At 48.8% G+C, this 19437-nt stretch overlaps 1 protein-coding gene across 3 annotated transcripts in view; it reads left to right on the forward strand.

Annotated features, from left to right (window-relative positions):
- The window catches only part of 14-3-3zeta (tyrosine 3-monooxygenase/tryptophan 5-monooxygenase activation protein zeta), a 47876-nt gene that overhangs the window by 5129 nt on the left and 23310 nt on the right, over positions 1–19437 (forward strand). For all 3 annotated transcript variants that reach the window (XM_050177794.3, XM_072288008.1, XM_050177793.3), the window contains exon 3: positions 18525–18648. In XM_050177794.3, the coding sequence (XP_050033751.1) occupies positions 18525–18648 (124 nt within the window). The remainder of the gene's footprint in view (positions 1–18524; positions 18649–19437) is intronic.

Below are 19437 nucleotides of genomic sequence, written 5' to 3' on the forward strand. Positions count from 1 at the left end.
TCGCTGCTATCGTGCACACGTTTTCGTCACCAAATTGTTTGTTTGGTGGCTGACAAAAACATTGGTCTGGCTGGTAATGCTTTGTAGAACGCCAAACGGTGCTGAACAGCTAGCTGCCTGCAAAATTCTTTGCACAACATTGGTTTTCGCACTATGTAGGATCTGCATAATTTTTCTCCGATTAGTTTGTGTGCCAACAGTCCCGTTAGACAAGTGATGCAGCTGTTTCAGATAATGAATGTATTGCAGAAGGCTTTGTGCACTTGACCCAGGTTAACTGTCATATGACTAACACAATTGCTGTTCTGTCTGATTAAGCATGTTTACAAGGGCTCTCCTTTGTGAATTGGCAGTGGTGAGAAAAAGCTGTTTCTTGAGGGAGGTTTTTGATGGTAGCGCATGTGAATTAAGAACACAGCACAAGCTAGAACAGTGTCCAGGGTGTCTACCAACCGGGAAAACCAGGAATTCTCGGGGATTTTGAGTAGTCTGGAAAAACTCCGGGAATTTGTGCCTCTGTCGGGGAAAATTAGCTGTAATTTTATTGAAAGGATCGAAACTCACGGTAATGCTGGCTCAAGTAACAGACAGGAATCGTAATGAATAGTCTTTGATGCCCTGTTGTCGGCTAGAGGAGTTGGCAGTGTACAGTCAATGACCAACTTTCCGGATGCCCGATAATTTGGACAGCTTCTCCGCACCAGCACGCACCCCATAGAGTGAGTCAATGTATCGGAACGTCTGAAATTTCGGACGCAAGAACCCTTTGCCCTCAGATTTTCCAGTGCTTTTTGCCATGACCGCAGGTCCGAAAGGGCATAAAGCCACCACCGCTGCAGCTTTGATTACCTCGCCGCCTTGAACCGGCACTCTCGCACGCAGATCCGCTGGCACCCATGCCACCACTGCGGCAACGCTATACCTAGCTGCTTCGACGTTTGCTATTACGCTTCTTGCCGTTGGGTGCAGTGTTTTCCATTGAAAGAATTTGCTGCTGTCAGCAATGGCACAGACTCCGCCTTTGGGGTCCTCGTGATTGGCTTAGAAGCTTGGAAAGCATAATCTTGGATAATGCCGGTTCATGAGAGTGTTTTACCTCTGTACAGGAATGCTACTTGGTGAAGCGTGGGAAGGGGCTATTACCACGGGACACAGTATGTATTCCTTAATTGCACACACATGCACCCGGTGTTTCCTGTCACAGTACGAGCACAAATTCGCCTAACACGTGTACCGACAGGGCTTCAGAGCATTTTCGAATGTCTGGGGCGGTTTGAGCCCTTAAGGGCAGTAAGTGACATGCATTTATTTTTCACAACTGGCCAATTTTTCGGACGTTTTCACGGCTCTTAGAGTTAAAAAAATCGGACGTGGACCGTGCAACTTACCAAAAAGATGCTTCAAATGGTCCGTGGGGCGAACAAGCAGTGGAAGGAGGACAAGAATGGAAAGAACCTATGCATTGAGGAATGAAAGGGAAAGGAAGCGTGCTGCCGTTGTTTTGAAGGAGCTTGAGCTCAAAAAAGAAAGTGTTGGCTGATGCCGGAACACAGATGTCCATCATCCACACCAAAATACTCTTTAAAGCAATGAAGCACAACAGTGAGGCATTGTGTGCGGGCTGAGAGTGTAGGGACAGTTGAAGTTGACTTACGAGCTGTTCAGAGAGAATCTCAATCGTGGCAAAGTTTGGGCCTCATACCACTGAGCTTGCTACTAGTTGATAGAAATAGCTCGCATTCAAAAATATTTGCTTCTGTATGCTCTCCTTTTTATTTGTATTTGAGAATGTCCAACTCTTTGCAATTTTTTGCAGTCATTTTATTTACTGTGCATTTTACTAATCCCTCCCTTCTATTCTCTTTTTGAATAACATTTTTTAAAAACATAAACACTACTCCTTAGTATTCAAACTGGATTAGGTCGTTTTATTTTTTAACTTCGTTTTTCATATGCTTACTAGAAAATGATAGCATTGGGTGACATGGTTTCAGCCCGTCTTAACATAAAACATAGTTCTGCGTAACCCAACAGCTCTGCGTAACATAGCCTGGAAAATTTGGAAATGTCAACTTGGTAGGCACACTGAGTGTCTCTCTGTTAATTTGAGGCTAGCATGGCATTTTCGTAGCATTTGTAAGGCCAGCACGACTGGTGTGCTGTGCATGATCTTAGTGTTTGCTTTTGCATACTTGGTCACATTTCCAATGAACACAGCTTACCCTCTTTCATTAGGAAGTTGCCTTTTCATAAAGGATCTTTCAAAACAGCGCATCCGAAATTTTCACTTTGTAGCACTCACTTAAGGAGATTGCCTGTATCTGCTCAAGTGGGGTGTAATCGTCGAGGCAGCCTGAAACTGTCAAGGGCATCCTCATGGTTAGCTTGCCAGTTTGAGATTGCACTTTGGCAGAATTCAGTTGCTGGCAGGTTGTGAAGGTTTGGAGGATCATGCAAACATTTCCAATGCTGTTGTAATACTTATGATCCGAATTCAAGCTTTTGGCATTTCAGTTATTTAGCCATCAGGCTGTGTCAAGACATGAAAATTGAGGTCCCGTCTGCGACCTGCTGCAGCTGTTGCCAGTGTAACAGGCTGTATTAACTAGACGGGTGGTTTTTTTTTTCTTTTTTTTAATACTGAACTTGATATGTGCAAGTCCTTTGACTCTGTACTGCACAATAACAATATGTCCACATTGTGAGGAAGCTTGGTAACAGCTTGGTGTGGTAACAAAAATGCAAGTGTGGTGGTTATATAAGTTTGTCTCAGCTTGCTGCGACAGGCATTTTGACATTTTCTAATTAGGTTTGTTTCTTTATCAGTAAATGATTATACGGCACTCTGAAGGAACCAGAATCTAGCATATTTGCGGTTCCTGCACTACAACTTATAAAGTACTAGATAATTTCAAATCACAATATTATGCTGACATGTCGGCAAGAAACTAGGGAAGGTTGACTTTTTTTTCACCACTTCTTTTTTTCTGTCAAATGACTGAATTTGGAGAGTACAACTGTAAATTTAGCCCTTACCCCTGTATTCAGAAATGCAACTTAAGTTGAAGCCCATGCTTGACTTAATTTAAGTGACGCCTGGCGTTACCGCGCCCAAAGACGCTCACCGCGTTTCCTTAGGTGTGATCACGATAGGCGTTACTTAGATCAAGTGAAGCATGGGCTTCAACTTGCGTTGCATTTCTGCATACGGGGGTTAGTGTCTGAGCACATTTAAAATGAAGTTGAAGAAAGCAGGGCATTGCATTAGTTCTGTACGTTGTCCAATTAAGCTGATGTTTTTGTGTGTCTAGTCTAATGATGCTCTTTTGTTCCGTCGTGTCATTGTCGGATTGAACTACGGTGGCAAGGTTCTTGCTCGTTTTCACGTTTGCTAGTTCTGTGTTGCATAACGTGTAAACAATATGTCCATAACCGTTAACTGGAAGACATTTTCTGTCGTATGATATATCTGAATGGTGTTTTGAAGGCTGTTCTTGCAATTGCTCGTCATTCAAATTGGGTTGGTTTGTTCGGCAAGAATTCTCGTTGGTCGTGGGTCACTGCAAAGGTTCCGTGCCCGTTCGTTCACTCAGTTGGCGGGGCACGGTAGTCTCGTGCGGTGCTCTTCCCGTGTATTATTTCCAGGACTGTGTGTGTTGAAAACGCGTGCCTTCTTACCGTGGTTGCCGGTCTCTTGCGATTTCGTCTGGCTGGTTTTCACTCGTGTCAACTTTGCCCATTGCCCTTTCTGGAATTGGCACTAGGAACAACAAAGCTTGTATTGACGTGCGAACGCCTTCAGTGTACCGGACCTGCATGCTCTGAAACAGACGTAGCCTTTATAGGCCCATGCTGCTACTGCGGCGGCGCATTCATTTCATTCCATACGGGGAGGGATCGGTAACCAACGAAAAGAAAAATCGCCAAGCACAAATAGAATACCAATATGCAGACGTTTTGATTGTGGCTGGCATATAATATTGTATGTAGTAGTATATATATGTGTGCGTCATTCTTGGCAAAGGGAACCGTGTGGAAGCCGGCCGACGTAACGACACAAGGCGTAGGGCATTCGCAGCGTCGAGGAATGCCGACCTCTGCGCGTTGCAGTGTCGGGAGCGCGCGCGCGTTTGTTTGTCGCGTTGACCTTGAGATGGTGACCCCGGCGTTATCGAGGTCGGGGCGTCTGCGTTCCGAGGCTGCTGCTGCCTCGCGGAGAACGGTTCGGGCGCGCGGCTGCTCCGGAAGCTGCCGCGCGATCCGGCGCCGGGCCCCCCGTTTTTTGTCTACGCTGGCCCATTACGGTGACGGCCCCGTTGCGAACGTTTACCTCCCGAGCTGCTGCTGCCGCTTTGGAAAATCGCGCGCAGTTTTTTCGTGGTTTACTCGCGCGCACCGGTGGTAACGATGTTGGATGGCCCCGCGACTCCTGTCAAGATGGCTAGGTCTGCATTGGTCTAATTCTGCGTCGCAGTGAGGCGTACGCTGCAGTAATTCTTCGAGCCGGACGACTGATCGTAGTAGTGGGTGAGAGCGTCGTGGGGAGGCGGGTACAAGTCGTCCCGATCTGTCGGACGCCGTTGCTGCCGATACACTGATGACCATCGGTGTGAGGCGTGTTGGTTCCCGCTTGGAAATAAGCTTTGTTAACCCTTGGACTGATCTCTGCAGTGTTTGTGGAGGGTCGTGGGAACGGGCCGCCTCGGTTTCACTAACCCCCCCCCCCTTTTTTTTTGTAGGGAGGGGGACAAAGTTGTCAGGCAGCCGCCCGAAACAATTCTCGGCAAACATTCGCTAAACGACTTCGCCGAGTTGCCCCAATTTACGTGTCGCATACGTAATCAATGTTTTTAAAATATAGCCTCAAGTTGCCTCCGGCGTTGGCGAGTGAACGCTTGGAAAGTGAAAAAAAAGTCCTTTTGAGACGCTAATGAGCTCTTCGGTATGAAAGCGGCGCCGAACGGTAGACCTTGCGGCAGAATAACGGTGACGCACTGAACTTGGCCAAAGTCACTTGAGGAACGACTATTTGCGGCACTAGAAGGTCGCCGAGACGAAGAAAATATAGAGCCAGCAGCCCCGTTCATGCGGCCCCGCCTGTCGTAGCGGTCAATCTATGTACTTTGGTGGTTGCAGTAACGTCTCGCGCTTTGACGTTGCCACCGCTGTGTTTAGTACACCGTTAAAACGGTTTCACCCTTTGGTGTGTGCATTTGGCCCACAATAATCATCTGCCTTGCTTCCATTTCCTTGAAAACTCGCTACTTTCCTGTCGAGAATGCCGTGTCACTGATAACGCGCAAGCCTGTCGTCTCTGGGAAGTACCGGGCTCGCAGCATTGAAGAAACGAAACGCGATCAAGCCAATCGATTATTGTTGTGGGACAAGCCCCAAAGGGTGTAAATTTTTTTAAGAGTGTAATGTACGCGGTGCACGGTTTGGCACACCTCGTGGATTTGCTGATCTTTTCCTCGGTCACTCTGAAATGGCAGTGTACGTATGGCGATGCCGCTCTTGTCGGGTATTGCGTTCGCTGGGCAGCGCACTCCTTTCCGAAGCTCGGCGTTCGAATGGGGGACGAGCTGTTATGCTTCGGAAAGTTGAAAATCGGGGATTTTCCGAATAGTTCGCCCATTGGCTCTACGCGAGAGTGTTTCGTGGAAAAAGTCGTGCGACTGCGCTGTCGGGAGGAAAAGGTGCTGTGGTGTCGTGGCAAACCGTTCACCATGTGGAAGGTCTTCTTTGGCGACTTCATGCGGGCTCGGCAGCGTACGTGGGATCTGGGTATCCATCGGCCTGTTGGCCAAACGGCGACAATTCGGCGCATCCTTTCGGAAGGGATCAAAATGTAGGTCTTAACGAGACGAGAAGCGAGTAGTAGTTGCGTAGTATGTAAAATTGATGCTACGGGCGTAATTGGGCCCCGGTGTAGCCGGAAATTAGCCACATTGCGCCGTATACTGACTGAACTCTGTCCGTGATCGGCCCACCTGGCGCCTCGGTAGAGAAAAAGCGCGTCAAAAATAAAAGCAGTCGAGGGTGTTCGAACAATGTGAGGTCTGTCAATTGAACGAATAAGACGATGTTTCGGTGCGTGTGGATGCACGTACGCCCACACCTTGCGTTCTTTTGTGTAGACTGTGTGGACTCGAGTGGACTGGCGCCGGGCAGGGGTGCTTTCGTCCGCGGCCGAATTGGGCCCCCGACGCGCCCTTGCGTCTCGGCCGGCATCTCCGCGCCTGGTTCGGCTCTCGTCTATGCGGCACCCTGGGATGGGGCCTTGATTGCCTTTCCAGGCTGTGTGTGCCTCTGTTGTCGCAGAAACGCCCGAGATTGCGCGAGTTTAACTGCGCTTATTACTCGGCGGTGGTGTTTGCACGCGGGCGTCGCGTGAGGTGGCGATAGGGTTTTCGTTGTAAAAGGGAAGCGACGAACATTTTTGAGTTTAAAGCTCCCACGAACTAGTAAAACGGGACGCTCGTACCGCGGGTAAAGGCCCGGTAAGCGTACCATAGGGGGAAAGGCGGATTTTTTAAGGGAATTCGTATCGTAGGGAAGAAACCGAGTTTTCAGCCCCGCAAATTGGTACCCGCAGTGGTTACGGCGCAGCTAGCCGGTGCCCGAGAAGGTAGGGAAGGTTTGCTTGGCAAAATGTTCTGCTGGTTTTAAAGGGGCAAGCCTTACCCGGTCCTCGGAATACATCTTGACACACGTCGCATGGTTGTCAGATCCGAAGCGCTCAATTTGAGGCTTACTGGCGGTACGAGTCCGGTATTGTAGGCTGATGTGGTGACCTTGAAATTTCACTAACCTCGTGTCGCAAAACTGGCAATGAGCTCAAAGGCTCGCTTATATTGCTGCCAAACGTAGTTCTGTGGGCATGAGGAAAATGAAATTTGAGCGTTTTGTGATACCCACATTTATTTGTGAACAAAGAAAACACAATGTTCAGTATCTTTTTTCTGTTACTGGGACTTCTCATACCTTAAAAGGACAGACAACCGCTCGGAGCATGAATCGAGATAACCCCGCTGATTGAATGATTCCCTATCGCAGCGGTTAAAACGAGCAATGTTTATCTCATTAAACCCGCATTTGTTTCATTCATCGCTAAAAGTCGCGAAAAATGACCTATGGCGCACCATGGGGCAAAACAAGCTGCATAAGGTCCACCACGTGACCTTCTACTAGTGCACGCGGTTGCTAGTATTTTTATTACTATTGAAATGCGGTATACATTTTCTTTTTATCAGTTCTTCCTCACAACGTGCAGATAAGCCTTCGTTTGAAACGTAGTAAGCAGAAAAGTGGCGTTGCCATTGCCTTCGTTTTCGATGAGTTGGCTTGGCTCGTCTATCGACAGAACGAAGACGGGTGCCAGCCAGCCAGCCAGTAGGCGTGTATTTAAGGGAAAACGCGGTACAAATATAAAGAATGTCTGTACAGCAACGCGAACTTATTGCATTATTTGAAAAGTGGTTGAAAAAGGTTAAGACGTAGGTGGTTAACCACAATTACACTTGCTCCTGTGGAAGCAGAATGATAGGCGGCTTTCACAATTTGCGAGGTGGGCTATCGACATCGCTCTGACTTCTCAGCGTTGCTGGAGGGACTCCTACTTCGTTAGATGCCGCTCAGATCGAAAAATCCTGCTTGTTAAATTTCCACGCACTTCAAGTGACTGCTGCAGATGTACACACTACAGAAGGCAAGCTCTGCGCTGCGCGAAAGAAAAAAAAGCTAGGCCCTTAAAAATCTGTGGTCAGCCCCTTTAGACTCCAGAAAAGGTGGGGCTGCTTTCACAGAGGGACATGTGGACTGAATTGGGCGCTCCCACAATGAATGCGATCTTAACGGCAGCGTCACCCCTTGTGGCTTCGGGATGTGTACTACGCGGACACTTCCAAATCCAAAAATTTCAGAGGTTTTCTCATAACTGTGCAATGAACCAAACCTAATCAGATCCCGTGAATCCTCGGAGCCAAAGTTTCGAAGAACTGCATCGCGCACAAGACATTCTGGAGAGCCAAAATCCCCCCGTATTCATAACTTGTTTCGTCCAGAGTAATGTTCTTGTCGGCTTTTGCTCGTATGACACCTCGTTTTTTCTAGCTTGTTCATGAGCGTTAAACCAGAAAACATCCGTTTTCCTCACCGCTGTGCTCTGAACAACCCCATACTGTGGCTACCGGCATGAGCAGACGGCAGCGTGTGCACACTGATCAGCAAGGCAATCCGCTACGCCCGCAAGGAATCTCCAGAACGTAAACGTGCTTCAAATGTGGGGAGTCCCCGTTGTCGGAGCTAATGGTTGCCAAGTACAGAAACACGCTGAAAGTTCCTGCAGAAAGCATGACTATTTGCGTACAAATAACGCGACATAACTGCAGAATTCGGGCACCTTTGTTTCACGAGACTGGCACTTTCAGTTTCGGTTTTACAGCTCCCGGGTAGGATAACATTTGTTGAGATATCTTGAAGGAAACAGCATAGGAACAAAATTCTTTGCTGCACAATGCTTCTCGGTGAATTGTACTTCCGAAAAGGAAAACGTCATTAAAAAAAAAAATCGAGTTTTGAACATGGCCTGATACCTTACCTACAAAGCCCAACGTACTTTCGACACGTTTATTTGATGCCCAAGGACTGACTTAAGCTATAGAAACCTAGTCTGGAGCCCGTAGTAGGGTTTTTGATATGCTGGAGGGTGTTTTCAGTTGTGGATTGGTTCAGCAAATGAATGACTAAATCATTAATTACAGCGGCAATTGAATTTTGATAACCTGTCTTGTTATGACGAATATACCCATGGCCAGAAATAAATGTAAGCTGGTTGTTTCCATTTTCTGTGATGTGAAAATTGTATTCGCGCATAACAGGTTTAAAGGGAACCAAAAAGCCAAACGGACAATTTTGAAAAATCCGTGGCGTGACATTCGGTGTGGACGACGAGGTTCCGGCGCGACATTGAGAAAATAACTGGGGAGGGGGGGGGCGAAGTTTTGCCGTGACTTTTTCTTCCGCGAAACGGAGCGAGATTGAATGTACCGCCGTATGAAAAGATTCGCGGTTGTCCTCTAGCGTAGGAGACCCACGGAAGTGGTGTGTTGGCGGCACTGTTGGCCGACCGAGGGCGCGTGTTCCGACACTGCTGACGAACAACATCGATGGCTGTCATCGATGGGCACTACGGCGCAAGTGAGAGTGGTTCGTTGAATCGGCGAGCCGAATGCCTGTGCCGGACTCCTTTTGCGTGCCAGCCGGGCATCGGGAGCCGTGCCGATATCCGCACGACGTGGCGAGGGCGTCGCCTCCCAGCGGCCCTTTGTTCTTTCGCCCTCGCGCGGTCGCCGCCGACGGGAGAAGGAAGCGGGGTGCCTGTCGCCGCGAGGTTCTGCGGGGGCGCTCGGCTGCGTGGAAGCGGGCGATCCGTGGGAGCAGCGCTCACCGTGCCGATCTCCCAGCGACGGTGCACCTGTGCCGCGCAAGTTCTCTTGCAATGGTGGATCGGGAGTCGCGCTTCTCGCGCGGCTGTACCGACGGAGGTTCTCGTTCAGATTGCGATGAGCGGTGGCACCGGCGGCCGCGCGTAGCGCAGACTTCTCGGCGTGCGAGCTCTCGTCCGTCGTGCCGCTGTATCCATCTCCCGTTCACGTGTGTTGTGTACACGCACGCGCGTGGCGGGGCGTCCGCCGATCGATGTGTGTACGCCGAAGAGCCTCGCTTGCCACGGGGCGGTGCTGGGCGGCTCGATCGCGCCGGACGAAATGGGCGATCGCGTTTCGAGCTTCTCTCACTGCGGACGGGAATGCCCTTCGGCGCTGTCGTGCGCGGTTGGGTAAAGCCCCTCAATCTTTACGGTTGGGCAGAATGCTCGCTCGCCGACATTCGCTGCAGGCCCGCCATTTGTCGGCACTCGCTCGCGTTCTTCTCATTCGCACCCACCCGCTCGTGCAGTTTGTGTAGTCGCTTCTACTCGGTATTTACCGGCACTCGCTCGTTGACATTCGCACACTTTTCGCGTCAGCCACCGTGACTGAATTCCGTTCTAACCAGCGGTTCGTACTGACGTCACACGCCTGCGAAATGAATGCCGAGCGAGTGTGTCGACCCATGTGTGTCGTGGTTCAAACCCCCGATCATCAGTTCAGGGAATTGCGCCGGACCGGAAAATTGCGGAAGTGCGCCTCCCTCACACGAGTATACGCAGTAGGTGACATACGCACCTACCTATGCATAGTTTACTATATCGCAAGGAACTACAGCGCTACGGTCGTCTATGTACCCTGGGAATGCTGGTACACACATTTGCCTAATCTTCGTGCTTGTGGCTTAAAGTGTTGTTGCGATATCTATAATTTAGAAGATAAGGTATTCTTAGGCGAGTTCATCGGTATCTATACATAATTTTGCGTCGTAAACTACACGATTTGAGGCCTTCTAGAGCATGTCGAGACAAAGCCTGAAAGGAAAGAAAAGACGCGCCGAGTCAGCGTAGAACTATGTCCGCAGCAGTAATAACGTGCCATTAGCGCAGAGGCTCAAATGAAACCCAGATGCGCTCGTTCAAACTGCGCGCTCCTAAACCTGTACCGGTAGTGTGGCTTTACTCGGCGAAATATGTAGGCGTATCCCGATGGTAGCGAAGCATAAGAAAAAATGTAAACTGGAGGGCTATATGTAAAATGATACAAATGACGCTGATACTTTTTGTCTGGTATGGTACTAAAGCAGCGGTAAGCGGCGTAAATGAAGCTAAGGCGACTCAACAGGTGTTCGCATCGAAGACGAAATTTTCTTGAGGGAGGGAGCCTCTATTCTCTCAGAGTGACAAACGTGAAAACCGTGGAACAAAGCACATCGGCACACTAATACGCCGCTAATACTAATATACCTTCACCTCTGATGTCAACCGCTGTTGACTCGCCTTTCCTGATTAACTACTCAGGCGGTCATATTTTAAAAATTGAAGCATTGTTTCCGCGCAAAAGCGTAGTTTGTAGCTGACGTTTTGTTCAAAAGAGCCATTTGAAGGCCGCAGAGCAAAGGTAAATCCACGTAACACCACCCCTCATTACTATGCTTGTCGGCTGGCGAAACAGCATTTCCATGTAGTAATTGTATTAACGGAAAGGCTTGTGAACGTCCGTGATTACATCGGAGTTGACCGCTGCATACGGCGAGTTCGTGAATACAGCAGTTGCCGTTTTTCCTCCGACGTAGTCAAAATGCGTAGAGGAGCGGCGGACGATAGCGTTGGATCGAATGGCAGTTTCCTCTAGCGGTGCGTGCGTTTGCCTCTCGCACTGGGGAATCGTGATGCACGAGCTTTTCTTCACTGTTCGACACCACGTCGCGAAAGATGCGCCGTATAATGCAGCTACCACCAATGCGTTGCTAACGGGGTTCCGGACGCAGTGAGCTTAGCGCCAACTTCGTAGCGACCTTGAGGAAGGTCGCCAGGCCGGCTTGCTCGCCGCAGGCGACGGCTGTCTGGTTCGCCGACGGGTATTCGCCAAGCGGCCCCGTCGTGCAAGTAGCTTTCACTCTTTCGTGCAGCATGGTGCGACTTCGAGAAAGCGCTCTTTCCGTTCCCGGAGAATAGGAGCCGACGTCTTCGCCCAGGCCAGCTCGGCGCTACGCCTGGCAACGAGTCGCGTCGGCCTACCTCGTGCGAGCTTTGGAAGTCGGTTGTTTTGCCGCGGATTCCGCGTCGCGGTTCGACTGGAGCGTTTCCGGCGTGGACCGCGCTGCGCTAGAGCCGCGCGACGGTCTCGGAGCGAGGCGCCGCCACTGCGACTCGGAAGCGTCGGAGCCCCAAACATGCGCGCCTCAACCCGGGGCTCATTTCCTCGAGGAGGGTGGGGAAGCCCTCCTCTCCCATCTCGGGCGCCGTCGGCTGGCGCGAAGAAACCTTGGACCGAGCGCGCCCGGCGTGCGGGAGCCGCTTCAGAGTCCCGGGCCTCATCGATTTCTCGCCGGGCCCCGGGGCTTCCCACCCTGCCCCCTGTACTGCAGCTGTATAGCTGCTGCCGCTCTCACCTTGCGGTCACGACCCTGCCGCGCCTTATTTTTCCCACTCCGCGCTTTCTTTTTTCTTCATTCAACCTGGCGTTCGTCGGGTTTCCCTGGGTTCTTTTTCTGCTGCCCCCCTCGTACCACCTTGGCGGGCCAACCTTTAGTGGCCTGTGTGAGGAAGGGGAGGGGGGTGCACGTTTGAGCACTGGCCTTGCCGCGACGGTCTGCCCTCTCCGCGGATGGGTGAGAAGGACGCGGTGCGAGGGGCGGTTTTCGACTAGGGCGCTCTCCCTTGCGTGCAGGCCTCTGTAACGAGGCGTGGTTTGATTGCCCATCTCCTGCTAATGACGGCTACTGTGACAAGCCCCCCTTCCCCCAGTTGCGTTTAATGGACTGAGAGAACGTAGTGCTCGATCTTATGCTGCTGTGATCTTCGGAACAGTGTTTCAAGCGTGGCATGTGCTAAAAGAATTATACCATTGGTATTTGTGTCTGGCATTATTTCGTGAAACCAGGCTCGGCGGGCACCAAGCAGTATTCGGGGCAGCACCATGTTGACCTCTCACCTTGATTAGTACTTGGGGACATGCTCGGCCCTTTGAGAAGATTCCAAGAATAGTGTTTGGTTTCCAAAAGTGCGTTAGTGTTTTCTTTTTTAAATGAAAAGCTTAGCAGCTGGCCTAGCCGCGGGGAGGTGCTTCAAGTGCCACTGGAACAGATATGTGCTTCCTAAGTGAGCTTTGGAATGAAGCATTGCTGTCCCGACATTGTACTCTGCTTATGGCTTTACGTGCAACAAGCAAGTGATTAATTACATGTGAAGACGTCTGTCAGCAGTTACTAACGGTTTTTGTGTTGTCAAGGAGCAAGATCTTTGTACAAAGTGTGCACTGGCGAAAAGTGGTTGCGCAAATATACGAGGGCGAATTGGAAAGCCTTTGCCCCTATTTTGTTAGCAGGGGTGGGACTCCTGCGCCAATTGAACCATTTTGATACAAACTCAAATTCCTGCACCAAACTGTTAAACACAGAAAATTGACTGAAATTGCACCACAATGCACCAGAATGGACTTTGTCATGTGTTCTCCGACGGCGGTTGCAAACAGCGAGTGGATTCTTTCTCCAAAGAACAGTGCTGTCCATCACATTCCGCATGACAGCACCTTCCGCACTTTCTTGTAATTTTCGCGCTTATGTAACAATGGGCTTTATGGCACTTACGGCAAGTGGCCGGCGCATGCGCAACCACTCCCGGCGGTTGTCACTGCTGTCGGAACGGTCTGGATTTGCAGTATATTAGAATATGGTGGAGTGGGCCGAGCACTCCCTAGCTGAGGCGCGAAACAATGAAAAGTAGGCAGAGGGAGCTGCGAATGAAGTCTTTATTCGGTAGGTGTGCACTGTGGCGGGTTCAGCGGGCGTGTGTCTCTGTCCCTAGGGCTGCTATTGGGAGCGAAGACTTGCGGAGTTGCCATCTGTCGGAAGCGCCTCTCTTGCGTAGTATGAGGGATCACGCAGCGTGCTCCTCATATAGGTTTGGCTTATGGCGCTTAATAAAAACTCCATGTGGCAGCCCTCCTGTACATTTCTGTAAGTACTCTCAAAATTAGGGAACTTTATTACTGTTGAAATAATAATCTTGAGCAGACTGAAAGCACAGGATCGTTTACAGACGCTGTCTCTTTACCGAATACAAACAGTGAACGCCATTGCCGGCGGTCACCGCGATGGAGTCTCCCGAACCGGCTTCTTGCATGAATGGTCGGCAATCGCTAAGCGCAAAGTATGTGAAATGTGTTCTTACAGTGGGCGGGGCCTGAACTGAAGCCTCAATGCGTGCAGCGATCGCATGGGTTCACAGCGACCGACTGCGTGCATGTCTGCGCACCAATTTTGCTTTCACTGGGAGCGTTTTCGCATCGTGCTGTGAGCTTTAGGCTGCAGAATACAAGCATTCAACAGTCCACAAGCAACCATTGTTGCATGGACGTTATTAGAGCTGTTAAAAAATAATTTTGCTTTATCAAGGGACGTCAACGCCTACGGCGACTGTGATGTGCCGTCGCGACAATTCAATATTTTTTTTCTAAATTATGGAATGTTTCAATATTTTTAAAGTTGTCTCGCACTTTATGCACTCAGTTTTTAATGTGCGTCTTACTGCTCCCTTTTCATTGCCAGTGTCTCCATAAACAAGCTCATAGACCAAACTGTCATGACATTAGCTGAGTAGCAGAGTGCAGGCGAATGTCTCTGTGCGCGTTTTCTGCTACTTCATCGAACATGTGTCCCGGCGCCGTAGCAGTAATCTTCCTCGCGTCTGTGCTTGCTGCATACCAGAGTTGTAGCCGATGGCTGTTGGCCGGTTCTAAGTTTCGCGAGCCAAGCTTCAGGCAGCTTCTTGCCCTGCGGCTACGTATGAATAAGGCTGACACCGGGCTCCGTTGCGTACGCCCAGCACTGCGGCACTGGGCAGTAGTAGCCTACCATGCTGCACGCTTCCAAAGGCAGCCACTACCTATTATAGGGATTTCAAATGTTGTCAAGCAGACACCCAGGGCGGGAAAGCCTCGCCACTTAATCAGAACCGCAGGGCAGGTGGGACTTTAAACTTCAGTTTTCAGCTTGTTCGGCGCTTCCGAAGCATCCGACGCGGCTGCTGTGTCCACGTGATCCCTCATGCCACGTCACGCCGATGGTGGCACCAGCTTTTCCAGTGGTGGAGCTCGCCCCATAGCTCAAAACTATACCAATCTGTTTCTATGCCCACATGGGTGAGGCGCTAGCCATTTTGACCTGTCACGAAGGGCTAATGGCACATTTTGGAGTAAAAACAGATGAGAATAGTCTTACGTTATAAGGTATCACGTAAAACTATTCCAATCTGTTCTAGAACTTTCTGGTATAACTTATACCAGAAAGTAAAGCATTAGATGCTTTGAATCGCCCTGGTCTCTTATGTAAAAAGTAACTTTAAAACACAGTCGTAGTTTCGCCCGTAAGGCGAAGCATCGGTTGCGATGCCTAATTAGTAGACAGCTATATGAAGTAAGAATAAGTGTTATTGGTCGTATATACCTGTAATCATTCACTTGCTAAATTAACAAGCATCGTGTTGCGCGTGCAAAAGCAAACCTGAACACATCTCGCCCGATCACCATGAGCACTCACTGTCAAAATGCTGCTGGAGTGGGGAAGTTCAGCAGCAGCAGTGGGTGAATACTTTCGTGCAGCCGGCAAATACTTCGAACTAAGCTGCGAAAACAGTGCACACGAAGCTACCGGCACTCGGTGCTCTCTTCCCATGCAGGCAGATCCGTTTCAATACGGGACCCGCACGGCCCCGTTGTACACGGCACTGCAGGTTTATAACGCAGTTTCACTTGCTCTGAAAATTGCTACAAAATGACTTTGGGAAGTCCCCCTGTATTAGCTTGAATAAGGTACGTCATCAGCAATCTCTAAGATATAGTAAAAGCAGCGGAAGAATTCTATACTGACCTTTACAGTACCCAGAGGAGTCGGGATACCACCGTTGGAAACAGTAACGAACAGGATACAGAAACTCCTATAACTAGCGATGAGGTCAGAAGGGCCTTGTAAGACATGAAACGAGGAAGAGCGGCAGGAGTAGACGGGATAGCAGTCGATTTGGTCAGATGGAGACATAATGCTTGAAAAACTCGCTTCTCTCTATATGAAGTGTCTGTTGACTTCAAGGGTCCCAGAAAACTGGAAGGATGCAAACATTATACTAATCCACTAAAAGGGAGTCATTAAAGAACTGAAAAATTATAGGCCCGTTAGCTTACTCCCAATATCCTATAAAATATTTACGAAAATAATCTCCAATAGAATGAGGGCAACACGACTTAAGTCAACCAAGGGAACAGGCTAGTTTCAGGAACTGATACTCTACAATGGATCACATCCATCTCATTAATCAGGTAATTGAGAAATCCACAAGGTACAGTAAGCCTCTCTATATGGCTTTCATAGACTACGAAAAAGCATTTGATTCAGTATATACCAGCAGTTGTAGAGGCATTACGCAATCAAGGAGTACAGAACGCTTGCATAAATGACTTGCAAAATATCTGCAGAGGTCCGACAGCTATCTTAATTCTATAATACCTATAAAGAAAGGGGTCAGACAGGGAGACACGATCTCTCCAATGCTATGCACTGTGTGCTTGGAAGTATTCAAGCTATTAAACTGGGAAGGTTTTGGGGTTAAGGATTGATGGCGAATACCTCGGCAACCTTTGGTTTGCCGATGACATTGTTCTATTCAGCAACACTGTAGACGAGTTACAACGAATGACTGAGGACCTTAACAGAGTGCAAGAGTGGGGTTGAAGATTAATATGCAGAAGACAAAGATAATGATGAATAGCTGGGCAAGGGAACAAGAGTTCAGGCTCGCCAGTCAGCCTCAAGAGTCTAAAGGAGTACGCTTACCTAGATCAGCTAATCACAGGGAACCGTGATCATGAGAACGAAATTAACAGAATAAAAATTGGTTGGAACGCATACGGCAGACATTGTCAGCTCCTGACTGGAAGCTTACCGTTATAATTGATAAGGAAGGTGCATTTTATTAGTGCTGACATATCGGGCAGAGATTTGGGGACTGACAAAGGAGCTTGAGAACAAGTTAAGCACTGTGCAAAGAGCGATGAAACGAGCATTTCTAGGAATAACGTCAAGAGACAGAAAGAGAGCGGTTTGGATCAGAAAGCAAACTGGTATAGCCTATATTTTAATTTACATGAGAAAAAAATGGAGCTGGGCAGGTTTTGTAATGCACCAGTTAGATAACTGTTGGACTATTATGGTTACAGAATGGGTACTAAGGGAAGGGAAACAGTCGAGGACGGCAGAAGACTAGGTGGAGCGATGAAATGAGGAAATTCGCGGGTGCTAGTTGGAATTAGTTGGTGCAGGACAGGGTTTATTGGAAATCTCAGCGAGAGGCCTTCATCCTGCAGTGGACATAAAACAGGCTGATGATGATCGTGAAGGTACATACAGGTAATTACAAATATACATACTATTCTACCTACCTTACATTTTTATTCACGTGGTCTCCACACTGGTTCAGAAATTGTCCTTTCGCGGGACTAAATTTGGGATGCCCCTGTGACAATTCGATGCATGCGGCCTCCCCGAACGCTCATTGTCGCGCAAATGTTCACGGCCTTTTGCGAACTCTCAACACCACCACCTCACACTTCTCAATCCGAAACACCTTTCCACTATACATGGGCTGCCCTTTGGATTTCGATGGGCGTTCGTCCCTTTCTCCATAGAAAACGAAACGCACTTTGTTGCTCGTACGCCCTGGGCGTGTGAAGCATAACCACAGTCAATAACCGACAGGTGCACCGTGCCGCGGAGCTACCGGCAGATAAGGCCGGGCCAGTCAACAAAGGTACACAGCTCGAGATGGATATATTGACTTCGCATTTACGGCCGTAATTGGCTTTTAAAGAAAAAGGAATAAAGGAGGGGGGGAGCAAAGTCTTCATTCAACCTTGTACCATGCAGGGGTTTGAAGAAAAAGACACTTATAAGACAAAATTCACACCATTCATTCAATCCTGCAGGAACCAGAACACATATTATCGCAGTTTGCCTTGTGCACAATCGTGGTGGTTTTTTGTGCTAGTCACGTGTCGTGCATTTTGTTTGCCAGTGTGTGGAGGTGCAGATTGTTTATGGGGGACCTACGGAAACCATGCTTGGTGCTTCCGTTGCGCCATTTGAGCACACAAGTGAATTTGCTGCTAATATGTGGGCCACAAATGTGCACTTTATATCCGATAAACAGGCTGCCTTTGCTGAGTGGGCTTGCCCAATCTGTCGCAATATCCTGTCACAACTGTCATTTGCTGTTACACATTGGCACAAGAAGCATGAAGTCAGAGAAATTGAGCCTGTGTAACGAGAAAAGGGCAGCGCAACAGTACAGAAGTCCGGAAGTAGAGTTGAAGTGGCGCTAATAAATGGGAAGCTTTTCAAGCAGCACCAAGTCCCAAGACAGCTAGTTGCATGATTGGGCAACCTTGAATAGTTCTTTTTTCATGTACAACGGAGCGGGAGCTAGAACTGCTTTTAGGCGGTTTGACAGCGTTCTCACCCCTCTGTTACTCGGACGGCAATCTACATTGTCTCCAACCTATTGAACAATACTTCACATGGCAAAAGGACTTGTGATTCACACCCGTTGACAAATGTGTAAAATGTCATTGCATTGGAAACGGGATTAAGGCGTACATTTATCATTCCACGGTACACAACAGGAAAAAAAAAACAGTTGATCATGGCATAAGCACTGCGCAGAGAAATAGAATGCACTGAGAATATATCTTCAGCTTGAGAAGACCTTCATTGTCCTTGTATGTTCTCGTACACTTGTGCTGGATGTCGGTCCGTAGTTAGCATGGGTGCCTCCAGTGTGCCTTGGGTGCAGTACTGACTCTCAGATATTTGTCCCGTTGCAGGGTCTTCTAGACAAGTATCTGATCCCCAAGGCAAGTAATGCCGAAAGCAAAGTGTTCTACCTGAAAATGAAGGGCGACTACTACAGGTACTTGGCAGAGGTTGCCACCGGCGAGCAGAGGAACAGTGAGTACCACTCAGTATTCTACTACCACTCGACACTTCAAAGAAAGTGCAATGGCGGTGCCATTTCACGGCAATTTCCGAGCAAAAGAGCTTTTGTAATGCGGCGCTTGGCAGCATCTACTCAAGTATGCTGCAACAATTGAGGTTTCTCGGGCAACTTTCGTCATTGTAAGAATTTTTAAAGCATCGTTAAAGTGCAGTTTCCTTCGGTTGAGTGGTGGCACTGTATTTCATTTGGAATCTAGGGGGAGCATAGAGGTGAGGCCCATTTGTGAATACAGGGCTTAGTCCTCCCTACTGCTGGGTGTGCAGCCCTGACAAGGACAGCCATTGCAGTTTCATGCAGTGGCTACTAGAGGAATTTGGTGCTAGTGTCTGAATGCACCATGAATGACTGTTTGGCTAGCACAGATTGATAAACAGTGCATAAATTTGCTGAAGCTTCATCCTTATCCCTACAAATTACCTTGCCAATTTTCATTCAGAAGCACATTTTTCTCCAATTGTTGCAACTTCTAGTCTTCTAGCCTTAAATGCAATCAGCATATTAGAAATAGATTTTTGAAAGATTACTGCACACGGAGAACTGTCCGACAATTACGATACTCCTTAATATGAAATTTGAGTGCAGCTTTATATGCGTTTTAATTTCGTGAAATATTGATGCAAAGAATGTGAGAACGAAATTGCTGCACCGACTGGCAGTGGGCCAGTGCAGTTGGCACCTTTGCAGAGGGAGGGGCAGCATGGGTTCCGCTGGCACGATGAGTGGCATCAGAGCCAGTTGTG

The sequence above is a fragment of the Dermacentor andersoni genome, chromosome 4 (assembly GCF_023375885.2).
Source record: "Dermacentor andersoni chromosome 4, qqDerAnde1_hic_scaffold, whole genome shotgun sequence".
NCBI classification, from domain to species: domain Eukaryota; kingdom Metazoa; phylum Arthropoda; class Arachnida; order Ixodida; family Ixodidae; genus Dermacentor; species Dermacentor andersoni.